The sequence below is a fragment of the Trematomus bernacchii genome, unplaced genomic scaffold (genome assembly GCF_902827165.1).
Source record: "Trematomus bernacchii unplaced genomic scaffold, fTreBer1.1, whole genome shotgun sequence".
Classification (NCBI taxonomy): Eukaryota; Metazoa; Chordata; class Actinopteri; order Perciformes; family Nototheniidae; genus Trematomus; species Trematomus bernacchii.
Genome location: NW_022988066.1, coordinates 2,284,146 through 2,298,230, shown reverse-complemented (window position 1 = coordinate 2,298,230; position 14,085 = coordinate 2,284,146). Strand labels below are relative to the sequence as shown.

Here is a 14,085-nt window from a genome sequence, read left to right as displayed (position 1 = left end):
AGAGAAAATACAAGGGAAAACACTTTTGCTTTTGTTCTCTTACACATTCAAGTCCAGCCTCCTCAATCATGAATCCTTTGGAGACTGATACTGCAGCCTCTTAACAGGCTCATTAAGGACTCTTTAAAAATGCACACTGAAAACAGCTCCTGTGTTTTGTTGCAGGATGTTTTAGCACAAAGGGTGAGTTCTCAGTCAGAGCAAATCCCAGTTTTCAAACAAAAACATAAATATACACAGTAATGGTCCTGCTCCTAATGGTCTTTATAAATGTCTACCTGTAAATCATTTAACCCAGGAATCCCACATTTAAGTACATTGTTTTTGAATTTCTGCCAAGCACCTCAAGTCATATCCCCTTCCTTTCAAGATGCACCATGCAGCAGCTTTTAGAAATTGAGAAAAGAACAGCAAAGGGGGCATAGGCTGGCAAATCAATGTCCTATGTTGTAGTAGTCCAAAGCAAAGTTAAAAGAAAGTGAATATTGGACTTACTTTGATCAGGTGGCTAGGGACAGAATTTAAAAAAATGAATGATGATGTAGTTCCTTGTTTGCTGGTTGTGTAAAAAAAAAGTTGGCAATAAACAAATGGTGATAATTGCTAAGTAGCCTACTCATTAGAAGTATGGGAAAGTGCACAATGAATATCCGGATGCTACAGACCCGGTTAAAGAAATGAATCCTTATAGCTCAAAGTTGGAGGAAAACTAATTCAATTTAACATTTTTAATTAAAACGAACCATTTTAAAGAACACTGAAGGCAGAAAGTGGGTTAAACCACACACAAAACGCTGATTTAGCATTTGGTTTCACCCTCACTGTTTGATTGGTTGCTGTAGTGACACCTGTGGTAATTGGTCGTAGGTCCGGAAGAGGGCAGGAGAAAGAAAGCAAGAGATCCGGGAGGCTAGAGAGAAATGAATAAGAAGTTAGAGACATGGTGAGAAAAAGGCGGATAGTTTAGCCTGTTGAATAATTTAGTTATGAGCAATACACTTTAGCGGAAGCTGTAACGCGTGTTTCTTGCCTAATCTCAGGTGATAAGGGCGGAGTTACGGCCCGTCCACACAGCAGCGTTAAAAAAATCTTGGAGGTGGGCGTATCTGAAGCTTGGGGATTTTTTGCGAGCAAGGCACCAACAACCAATCACATGAATCTCCCGCCCCCGACATACAAGCAAAAAAGCCCGAAGTAAACTGGATATAAACTCCCCAAACAGGCGAAAACATACCACTGTCTCTGCCACCTCCCTCCATGCCTGGCTCCTCCGGTTTGTATCCCGGTAGGTAAATAGGGACTGGTCATAAAGCACCGGGTGATTCCCTACCGCTAATTTCTCCTCCATGTTTTGGAATATGAGGAAATGACCTGCGGTATGTCTCTCCCAGCATACACGCGGTTTGATTGGCTAGCGCTTGAACTGTCAGATTTGCATACACGGGATTTGATTGGCTGACGCTTCCACCTCAGCTTCAAAAGTTGAACATTGCTCAACTTTGAATCCTGAAAATCCTGAAAATCTCCGCTCTGCTGCCCACAATGCAGTTCGGCGAAAAGTGAGGCAAAGTGACGTCACCCCATTCAAAGTGAATGGGCAGAAGCGTTCCAAGATTTTTTAACGCTGCTGTGTGGACGGGCCGTTATTGTGTGATTGTGTGTGTGCTAACTGCTAAACTAACGTCGTGAGCACAGCTGCTGCATCAAAAGACGCTTCTGCTGGCCGGAAATTAGCCTACTTTCGGTGTGTTTTTGGACGAGGACTTCATTTCCACTGCCTGACGGTTTAATCTGTCTGATCACGAACTGTTTCTACAGGACTGGCGTCCCTGTGAGTCAGACTCTCGGTGGCATACCTCTCCTGAAGATAAAGACTCTATCTCGGGCCTGCAACTTTTTCTATTTGGTTGTGTGTGCACACTGAGGTTAAGAGATCAGATATTGGCTAAAGGGAAATAATACAGAAATCTGAGGGGATTTGATTTCGGTCATAGTGTTTTTTACAAGCCAATTCAAATGTGCATTTGTTTTCAGGTAATAAGTTGATCAACACATTTTTGTACCGGTATTTTGTTTACTATTCTTTTGACAGTCACCTAATTTTAAAGGGGTCTATTTTGTGTGTTGGAAACTAAGAGGGTAGGCTACGTACTATTTGTACAGTGCAACAAAACAGTTTACCATCTATTATTCTATTTCCTTCCAAACACTTGTCTGGGGTCAGTTTTTTTTAAGATAGAGCATAGTATACTTGATCTAACCAAAAATACCAAAAAGTAGTTTTTGGAACATTTCACAGATCTCATCCTAAGTGGTCGCCATCTTGGCTGAAGACAGGGGATCCCCCTATGTCTAATAATGTAGGCTATGGAAACCCAATTGGTTGCTCTGGTAAACATTGGAATACACTTAAACTAGTCTATGTTTCTTTCATTTACAGGAAGTGCACAACAGCTATGTTTGATTTGAGGCGACAGTACATTTTGGTAACCAGCCGCAAGTAAGTAGGCCTAGTGTTCACGGTGTATTTCAAATTTGAGACACTGCTAAAAACAAGTGACTGCCGCATTAAAATGTATTTTAGGTGCTGGTGCCTGATGTAAAAAAAAGGAATTCAATACTTTGTAAAGCATTGTGTTTGCATTTGTTTTGCCATGTTATGTATGGCATGTCTCTCGAGCATAATTTTATCTTGCTATAATATATTTTTTGCTAAGTATAAGTTGTATTGTACTTCCAAAAACAATACACTCTATTCTGCTAGCACAAACTGTTTTGATGTCTCTGCTGTGCTTCATGGCTTTATTGTGTATTTCCCTGTGGAGGAAATCAGACTATCTCCAACCACACTCTCCCTGTGGTTCTGCTCCTCCATTAGTTACTGGATAATAAAGGTCTCACTGGCTCTCACCTCATTAAGGCCTTTTTATTTTTTCAAGCACGACTCTCATTCTGTAATTTCTATGCTTTCCGGCTCAGTTGCTGCCGTCACACACAATCACAGTGAGCTTTTCATGTCACTTGTCCCTCTGTCACCTTGTCTTTCAATCCCTCCCTCCCAGACAGGGGAGGGGGGAGACAAAGGGAGAGGGAGTGAGCAGCTACTGCCGTCAAGGTGAAGGAGATGGAGTCAATGAGTGGACGAGATATAAACTGACAGGCTGGGAACAGATTCACATACGACACCAGGAGGAGTTGCAAAGAAAGAAAACACAATATATTGAAAGCTGTTTACTTTTTGGATTTGCGGCCTCAAGGGGAGATAATATTTGTGAGAGGTAAGCAACTGTGAGGATTATCCCATTTATCAGCTAGCAAGATGGGCTCATATGATTAACGGGCTGTTCGTAATTCTGCCTGACTGGAAACATACCTCTTACTTACCAAATCATACTGTATGAAAGATAAGCCTTTGCAAATGGCAAAACCTTTTTCATATATTGTTGTTGAAGGAAGATTATAGTTGTTATGCTTTACTTCACGTTTGGCACTGATATGCATGCATGCTGTGATAACCCTCACAACTAGTTTTCTTTTATGTTGTGCATTCCTGATGATTCTACTGTTAATCCATTGTGTATAAAAACATTTGATATATCTCCCCTGTGCTTTCCTTAGCCTCCGTCCTCGTTCCTGTGAATATGGTGGACCTGTTTGTTGACCGGGTGCTGTTGAAGAACAACAAGGAGCAGGATGAGCTTGACACAGAGAGAGAGATCGTCATGCGCCTGCAGAACCGCATCCTGATGCTCTTCTTTGCATCTGCAGCATGTGAGAGATGCCAGCAGTTTACTCCCACGCTCAGCAACTTCTTCAAACGGTTGACGGATGAATTCTATGTCGACCGAGCTGCTCAGCTTGTTCTCGTGTACATAAGGTATAACACACACGGAGACACTTCAAACTTGCATTGGACTTGCAATGGACCACATTTATTTCCCAACACCTAAACCTAATCAGCTGCTCAACAACAGCCCTTAGGTGTCGACTCGAGTCACGTGACTTGGATTTGATCAAATTGGCTTAAACACCAATGACACGTTACTACACTTGGACTTGAGCTTTTCGACTTAAAACCTTCCCCCAAGCATATGGATTGAAACAAGTTATTTAAAAAGTGTACCCCGAAATAATTGCTTTCACTTAATTTCTTGAATCAACTAACATTAACGCTATATATGCATTCCTAGCAAGTTGACACTTAATTTCGACAGCAATCAATCAAGATGCGGGACAGAACCACAAACTAATGTCACGTTACTGAGCGGCATTTGGCTGAAAATTATACCAAACATATCTGTTTTTGCATACAAAAACTACATAATGGCCAAATAAAAAACTAAAGCAGTATGCAAAAGAGGCGAAACATCTGGTTAAGACTTTGGACTAGTTAGTCTTGACTTGAAGATTTCAGTGCAAAGACTTGAGACATACATGTGACATAAAAGACAGTTACTTGGTCACTCCATGCCCGTTACCCAAATTCAATATGAACATTTTCTGTTTGCAGGTTCCGTGTTCAAATATGCACCTGCATTCATGTGTTTGGTTAACATTGTACATATATATTCCTGTTTCGTCCCTTTGAAACAATAAGGATATATTCCTATTTTTGTGAGAACCGAATGTCCTCATAAGTCTAAACATTTGGATATGTTTCCTGACCTGGAATCTATCTCTTCATCCCAAACTCTCAACGCGCCCCTCCTTATTTTCCATTGTTCCTTTTCTTTTCAGTTTGGACCAGAGGGAGGAAGAGCAAGAAAGCTTCCTGAAAGAGCTGCCCAAGAGGTGCCTGTTCCTGGCCTACGAGGACCCCTACAGGAGGTGCGTGGGTTTGGCCACTTGGTTGTGTGCACAACCTGCTGGTAAATGATTGTAATGTAAATATGCCTTGCTGTATAAATGATATGTATGCCAATGTGTGTGTGTGCCCACAGAGAGCTGCAGGCCATGTTTAATGTGGAGGAGCTGCCCACTGTGGTGGTGCTGCGCCCCGACTGCTCCATCCTCATCCCCAACGCAGCGGAGGAGATTCTCTGCCTCGGACCAGACTGCTACCGCAACTGGCAGGAGGCGGCGGAGATCATCGACAGGAACTTCCTGATCAACGAGGACTTTGAAGTGAAGTCCATGTGCAGCTGGAGTGACCCCATGAGGAGACTGAAGTACAGGGTGGAGGATGAGAAGAAGAAAAGCAAGAAAAAGCACCTTGACAGAGGGTGGGGTGGAGGTGGAGAAGAGGATGTGAATGGTAAGGATGGAGGAGGTTCACCATGGTGATGGAGACCAAGAACAAAAAGACAAGATTGGGGGTTTTGTTAAGTATTAATTAAAGGTTTGTCACAAGGTTTTTTACTGATGCTGCCAACACAGTTTTGTTGAATCCAACAAAACCCTTTTCACAGCTCAATGTGAGAAAAATACTGACATTACTCTTCTTAACCAAGAGGTAGAAACATCAAACCAAGGTCACTGACTGTTTCAGAGCTTATTAAATAAGATGACAAATTGATTAGTCGATTGACAGAGAAATAAATCACCAGCTCTTTTAATAATCAAATAAGTGTGAGACACTTTTTATGCAGAAAACGTGGTGATCAGCCTCGTACTGTAGGTTTGCTCTTTTTAATTCAAAATCCTGAATATCTTTGGGTTTTGGACTGACAAAACAAAACAGTTAAAGACATCACCTATGAGAAACTGAAATGGATATTTTACAGTAATATTGGACATTTTATTGATGATTAATTGATTAACTTATAAAATTACTAACAGATCACTGAATACAATTTTTTTTTTACATCCATACTGGATTTTGTTATCTAGTTCGGCGCCAAGGTTAGGTCTGAGCCAAGTCTTCCTGTTATAGCTTGTTTTTATAACACTCAGGAGATTATTATAGCCCTCTCCCCATTTTCACAACACAGCTCTGCAACATAATGCACTTTATTTTTGTCTTTTACATTATAATTTGTAGCAATCAATCAAAACACCATGTATTATCTGAAATCAATGAATTATTCAGAACCATTAAAAATAATTTTGTTAGTGACTGTTGTGCTTTGAGTGTTTATGAAGTCTAGCTCCACTTTACGTGCGGCACGAGAAGCAATCAGAGCCATTCAGAGGCAGTGGAGCGGAACTATGGAGCAATGGGCTTTTATAATCACTGATTTCATTGGACATGTTTCATCCTCCTCCATGCTAAGGACTGTGTTTAGTCTTTGCACACTTCCTTGCACATGTAAACTGCATAAATGATGTTTTTATCTGAACGGGCGAAACTAGATCCCCTGAGTGACCTGCGCCTATATATGCTGCCATTACTCCTGGAATGCAAATACAGAAATCAACGGTGCTTTTTCTTTTTGCGTGGTAGGCGTATAATGGCAGGAGGAGATGGGTTAAACGTGTTTCTGCAGAGACAGATGATGAAACCAGAATGCCATCAGGTGTCATCAAGGTGTTTCTGCCTGATTTGACATGTTTCATAAATGGCAGTGACATGATAATGTATTTCATTAAGGACACATGTTCTGTCAGTAGCAAAGCTCTATAAGTCTGCTCACTGGATGCACGCAGGCTGCACACAATAGCTCCCCTTGCTACATGTTGTTGCCATAGGAAGATTGTAGATGCACATATATCTGACACAGCGTCCTAAATAAACATGAGCATTTCAGTTTAGTCCATATTCCTCTCCTTTTGCCTACACAGCAGCTTATTGTTGCTCACTCAGACAAACCCCTGTTAATATAGTCGAAGAAGCATCCTCTCACTGTCTCCGCACACGCACACACAAACACACGTGTGCACACAAAGGCGCACACACACGCGTTGCGCGCTCTCGAGTACAGAACGCGCAACAAGCGGACCAGCGGATAGAGAGAGAGAAGAAGAAGAGAGAAGGACGGATGCAAGGCGAGGCCAGGAGCTGAAAACCTCATCTCTCCTATCCAGCTGTTGTCTTTTTATTAATGATCACGGCACCATTTTCTAGCACGATTCCTGCCTATTGTTCTTTTTTTGTAAAGACGCCCAACATCCAACATCCCCGTCCTGATGTGCTGCTGCGCCTCATCACGATTCTTCAAGGATATGCAAAGCGGCTGTCATCGCGTCGACGTTATTCCCCATTAAATGCAAGGATGTAATATGATCAACGGTGACATACGACGACTGGGCTTGACGCGCGGTAGAAATCGACGGAGGGAGACTTGAGCAGCTCTGCGTGTTAATTTGCGCCTAATTATTGTTTTCGCGTATTTTTCTACTACTCCCCCCTCATCCAATCGGAGCTATAAGGCCTTAGCCGCACCGTCTCTGGGCATGAAACCCGTGGGAATTATGATACCAACGTGACGCACAGTCACACAGCACAGCGGGGAAGACATCGAGCTTCGACAGGACGGAGAAAGGGAGGGAGGGAGGGAGGGTGTGAGGTCCAGCGGAGCCCCACACAGGACACTGATCCCAGGCCGAGGACGCCCAGTTGTTGTCGGACGCTAATGACTGCCGTATAGCCCAGCAGCAGGTATCGCCCATTTATTTCCCCCCCATTGAATATTTCAGTTTTTTCATGCATCGGGCAGAGAGGAGCGCGAGAAAGGGAGGAGAGTACAGTGGGTGCACGAGGGCGCGGAGAGACGGGATGCGGGAGACGCAGTGAGCGAGGAGGAGGAGGCGGAGGAGGAGGAGTGAAACCGGAGGATTGACGGTAAGATATGGATATAGGCTATGAAGATGCACCCCGCCCCTCATGTCTCTCTCTTTCGCTCTCTTTCGCTCTCTTTCGCTCTCTCTCTCACACACACACACACACACACACACACACACACACACACACACACACACACACACACACACACACACACACACACACACACACACACACACACACACACACACACACACACACACACACACACACACACACATTACACACATGATCAATTCCTGAGAAGGCAGCAGAGGTGCTCCTGTGCTGCTGCTGTCAGGGGCCATTTGATCACCGAGGGACAGACAGGGATCTGATGCAGGCCCTGGCTGCCATTAAAGCTGGGTCAGTAGTAAAGGAGTGTGAGACATGATGGGTGATGTGAAATATTCATGGTCACGTGATTAGCCAGGGAGAAAGTGGCGTAATGACTCCGGTTGTCCCACAGTGAGGGGGTTTGTCACAAGTGGGCTGAATTATGTTCATAACACGTGCACACATCATACTCCTTCATTGCCGTGTCTAGTGCTGCATTGGAAAGTGGTGTACACACACACACACACACACACACACACACACACACACACACACACACACACACACACACACACACACACACACACACACACACACACACACACACACACACACAGAGGTTTGGTTTGAATGTTTGCTGCTTTGGTTTGCTGATTCACCACAGATGGGAACATGAGGAGGGAAAGAGCCAGAGAGAGTCCATTATCAATATTTCAGAGAGGGGATGAGAGGACTGGGTCAGAGGAGGAGGCCGTGAGGAAGAGAAAACAGAGATGCAGAGGAGAAAGGAGACAAGAAGAAAGCTTAAGGAGGCAAGGATGAGGATGAGAGGAGACATAAACGTCTCAGTGGCTCTTCTGTCAGGCTGGATATCTGAGTTGTAACCTTGAGTGTGTGTGTGAAGGTATTGCTTGTGGATGATTGATTTGAACTGATTTATACGTAGAAATGCCAGAGGACTCACATTTTAATAAGGTGACTCCTAGTTGTGTGTGTGTGTGCTGTGCATGGTAGATGGGCACGAGAAAACAGGTAGGGAGGTTTGTATCCATGTAGAGATCATTTACATTAACCACTGAGGAGAAAAAAGCAATCCATTTGCTTAAACCACTCAGACACGCACACACACATAATTCAGGTGGATTTGACTTGTAAAACGCACTATTTGTGTCTTTTCTGGGCCGACCACCTCTCCCAGGTTCCCATCATGTCTCATTGCATCAGTCACACACACTGTGCTGCGAGCGTGCACGCAGGCCTGTGGGCGGATATATGAGTCGAATATTAATATCGTGATAGGAGATTAGACATCAGGATTTAAATTAGTATAATGGTGTAAGGCTGTAGCTGATTATTTTAATTACTGATTAATCCTCCAAAATGTATTGGCTGAGTAACCAACAGTGAATAAATGAGGAAATAAATAGTGAACAAATGTGTAGGTGATGTCAAATTAAAACCATTATATATGACAGAAAATCATATCAGAGAAAGGCAAATCATTGTTAAACTCAGTGAATTTTGGCATTTTTGCTTTCTTTATTATTGAAATTAGTTATAATCAATCATCAAAATAGCGGCAAATTGAATTTCCGCCAATCGACTGATTGCTGTAATTTGCTTCAGGGTTTATTGTTGTGTTTTCCTGGGATTGATGGTTCAGCAATACAATAATCTGATTTGATTAGACAATTTGTGGAAGGAAAATAAACAGTTATTAAGCATTTTAGGAATATTACGTTTTTTTCTCCAAACTTTTGTATAAATGTCCCTAAAAGCACAAATGTTCATATTTCTAAAACATAGTACTAGATTTATGTGATTGTATGATATTGGAATATATTGTGGGTTAGTACGTTTTTCCTAAAAAACACATTTAAGAGACAATTTGAGTAAAATAAAAGCAATCATTGTGCAACTCTACAGTATTACCAAAGATTGGAAAACTATTGAATTTTCCTTTTAAAAATGTTTTAGTGGAACGTTTTGCATCCAAATTGGATTTTCTGCAGTCACAGACCATATATGTAATGACATTACCTCAAACTAAAATATCTGCTCAAACAATGGAGGTTAAATCTACTGCATATATTCAAGGGTTTATGGAATAATCTCTGACGAGAGGCCAATTGCTGCCATCATCTCACTGTATAAATGGTCCTAGAGCCGATAAATAAAAGCTGCCTGATGCTCTCGCCTCTTTAAATGATTATAATGGTGTAATGGTGTAAGGCTCTGTCACACCTGCTCCGTCAATGATTTCAGAGAATGCACAACTATTGACATTATAGCCATGACTTTATAAGATCGCAATCTTATTTGTGAGGACTCATATTGTAGTTACAGGTTATGCTGACAAACAAATCCTACTTAGTGCAAAAAGGCAGGACAGAGCATGCAGCACAACAGACTCAAGGTCGTAACCGCTCGAAATACTGTTCACGTTTGTTCTTTATTGAATGTTAACCTCAGTGAAAACATCCTCATGACTTACAATAACATAAGAGGCTCTCATACATTACCCTTTTGTGCTTTCTGTGACATTCAGACAGCACTAAACTATTCATTGTTTCTACGACTCAAGATGCATTTAACATTAGCAATCCATTATGAATATTTAAGCAACCCCAAGACATTTGGTTCCCGTTCACTTTACATATTGGAATTAACATTTTCCAGGAAATACAACATCTTTCTGACCTTTACTGCAGCACTTCCCTGCTGTTTTATTGTGAAAACTATGAGCAGTGTGTGGGGGTTAATCACAGAAACACCGTGTGCTATTTTAAATAATATGAATCACATTTATTCAAATATGTCGTACAGTATTACCATACTTACATACCCATACAGACATTCAAATAATTATTATTTCTAGTAATTGTGCCTCTTGTGTAAAGGATTGACACATGGATAAAATGTTATATTACAGAGAGTGTCATTTTATATTTAGATATTGATATATAAAGCTAAAGTGCCATTTATGTAACATCTATGGAGAACTGTTAATGGGTAAAGAGAAAAAAGAGTGAATGCAACATCATTTAAAGCAGTTCTGCTCTTTGATTTGCAAGTGTTGCCCACAATAGTCCAATACACTTAGAGGACATCTCTGACCAACCTTATTCTGTCCTTACTGGTGATGACAAGATCTTTTTTTAGCGTGACTCCAATTTAAGAGATAGAAAAGCAGAATCTACATTCCTCGGTCTCTGCAGAAATGCATGTACAGTTCATTATGAAGCGTCAGCAGTCAACACAAAGAGGTCATTTTGTCAGAAAAAGGCCAACTTTGTGGAAGAAAAAGGCACTTAATTGGTTTAACTTTGACTGTAAGAAAATGTTTCTGGTGGCTGACTCCAGTTAACAAGCCTCTGCATGAGCACCCAGTGAAAGCATGAGGACTGAGCATGTAAGAGACGTTTGTTCAGCATCATGGACTGTAGCAAACGGTCACTGCTGCTAGCTACAGGAGCTACGAAGCTCATCCACTCAAGTGTAAATCTTTAAACTGAACTTAATGAGTTCTCATTGGTTAATACATCAATCCATTTGCTGCTCCTTGTTTGGGTCAGCACACGTTTATTTAATACATTTGAGAATTAAGAAATTTTACAACAACTAGGAAGTATAACAAAAATTGATGTAATACTTAAATACTTTAGACATGCTTGTTATTGCGGCAGTAATCTTTCAAACAAAGTGCCGCGAGGGACTAAACAAGAGAAAAACATTGTGGACGCGCAAAAACTCAGTCAACAGTATGCGTTTGACCTTTTATTTTCAAAGCAAAAGTTCAATAGTCCATATCCATATGTATATTCTTTTATGCGTGCATGCGTGCGTGCGTGCGGTCAACAAAAATTGTCCTTCTCCAGCTCACTATCTATCACAAAATGCGCAGGTAAAAGCAACCGGATATAACCGCAAACGTCACCACACAAATCCTTTGACACGCCCACCACCTATAGTGACTCAAAAACATGTACCGTAATAAACACAGAAAGAAAACTTCAAATGTGGCTCCTACACTTGTCTTTACTGATTTTCCATCATACTTCCATAATTTTGCGGGTGTGTTGCAAAAGAGGTAAAGTTGCATTTTATAATGGAAACATTCCATTCACTTATTATTTGTGTTGTCCTTTTTCAAAAGAACCAAGATGATGTCTTCAGATGTCTTGTTTTGTCTGACTAATGGACCAAAACCAAAAAAGATTAATGTTAGTTACCACCATGTATTACAAAAAAGGCTTAAAATCATGACGTTTGAGAAGCAGAAGTCTGCAAATGATGGCCAATTTTGCTCAAAGAGCATTTTGATTTTCAAACTAGTTTCTGTTTATTTGATATCAATCTACCTATTGCTGCAGTTTTAGTTGTTACGACAACTGGGAAAATCATCCAATATAACAGGCATGGCCGACGCCTCTCATCAGCCAATGTCCACTGTTTCATGTAAGAATTAATTCTCAGTGGCGTTATGTTGCATATATTTAAATCCTAAACTAACTCCATAATCATACAAATATCTAAATAACATGAACAATTGGTAGTCATTTACACATGAGATTTTCCTATCTTTGCCATGTACCGTACAGTAGATCAGTTCAAATGTGCCCTGTCACGTTGAGAGTCATCAGATTATTTTGTACAGACCACTGAAGCTTCATATGTTCACACTGAGAGGGAATTCATTCAACGCCAGTATGGAGAGGAGGCACAATCGCAGCGACAAATAACTCTTTAAGCGTGCATATTGGTGTCAGTTTTAAGACAGATTTAAAGAAAAACTGTGTCCATATCCTTTAATAGCACTCTGTGGTGTTGTGGGTTATTTCTTTCCAGAGTGTGTGGTGATCTATTCTGCTTTAGGCTGTATGTATGGTGATGAGGTAAAAACAAAACAGTGATAAATGACCAAAGACTTCTAAAATTCTCATATACCCAGAAAGTGCTTATATGGCACTAATGCACTGTGTGCTTTTAAGTCACAGAGCGAGTGCTGAGGGCAACACTACGATCTTGATAAATATGTGAGGGAACCTATTAATGTTTAATCAACCTCCCTGCAGCCTTCAGAAGAGACTCAGTTCTTTAGGTGAAAGAAATAGAATGACTTCTCAAACAAAACTGATGTAGATACACACGTATGGGAAGCCGTTTTTTGGCACAATTGGTCTTCCGTATATTGAAAACCATTATCTATCAATAAACATGTTAGCAACACAGTACATTTAGTTGATTCTTTTTTAGCAGAGGACTATAAGTGAGACCTTAAAAACAGTGGATGACTTTGGAAATGACTTTAAAAACATGATCTGGATTTATCTGCGAGCAATTTACTCCGTTAATGCAGTATAAACCCTGGCGCTCTCGGGGGTCTCCAACATGCAGTGCAGGTCGTAATGCCCTGGGGCCTCATTTATAAACGGTGCGTACGCTCAAAAGATGGCGTACGCAAGTTTCTACGCAATGTTTGCGATTTACAAAAAACAAACTTGGTGTGAGATGTCTTTTTTAGCTGTTCTGTCGTCATTTCCTGCGATCTTCTTCATGCAGTCAGTCAAAATGAATGAATGAATGGCCGTTTATTTGACTATTTATAGGCAAATATGGGCGTTACGTGAAGCCTGCAAAAGCTGCGCCGCATTTCGAGTTGATTGTGATTTATAAAAGGGAAACCGGCGTAGGATGTGCCGTACGCAAGTCCTACGCCGGTACGCAGTGTTTTATGAATCGGAAAATGTCTGCGTATTTATTTGCTTTGTCCTACGTAAGCAACCTTCCCACGTGAATCCTACGCAAGGCTTTATAAATGAGACCCCTGAACTTGGCTCTAAGAGTGGCCTCTGATTCGTGCCTGCAACAAGCAAATGATTGACATAGGGCGACACCTCCATTCCCCAGGGTCACGCATCGACCAGACACACATCCAGGCTCTAAAGCCCTGTAAGTGGCTCTGACTGCGGCGAGTAGGCTTCAGCCCTCTGGGAGCTGTAGAGGTCAATGGTCTGAAACAGAGGGCACTGTAGTGTGTTCCAAAATCCTCTCCTAAGCCTTAAATAATGTCCACGGCGACAAGAACATTTCTTGACACCATTGTTATTAAAAAAAGAATTTCAGCCAATAAAGCTTTCGCCATCGCTGTGCTTTCAGAAGTCTAATCTCTCTGCCTCTGCCTCTCTCACACACACACACACACACACACACACACACACACACACACACACACACACACACACACACACACACACACACACACACACACACACACACACACACACACACACACACACACACACACACACACACACGCACACACACAC

General features: G+C 41.6%; 2 protein-coding genes across 3 annotated transcripts in view; both read left to right on the top strand.

Annotated features, from left to right (window-relative positions):
• The first annotated feature begins 3,641 nt into the window (after positions 1-3,641).
• LOC117474785 (nucleoredoxin-like protein 1) lies at positions 3,642-5,283 on the top strand. Its single transcript, XM_034120791.1, has 3 exons — positions 3,642-3,877; positions 4,738-4,827; positions 4,941-5,283. Exons 1-3 carry the CDS (start codon positions 3,642-3,644, stop codon positions 5,281-5,283), a joined length of 669 nt encoding a protein of 222 aa, XP_033976682.1.
• A 1,620-nt stretch (positions 5,284-6,903) lies between these two features.
• The window catches only part of LOC117474736 (adhesion G protein-coupled receptor L1-like), a 33,494-nt gene continuing 26,312 nt past the window's right edge, over positions 6,904-14,085 (top strand). For both annotated transcript variants that reach the window (XM_034120727.1, XM_034120728.1), the window contains exon 1: positions 6,904-7,720. The gene's annotated coding sequence lies outside the window, so the exon portion shown is untranslated. The remainder of the gene's footprint in view (positions 7,721-14,085) is intronic.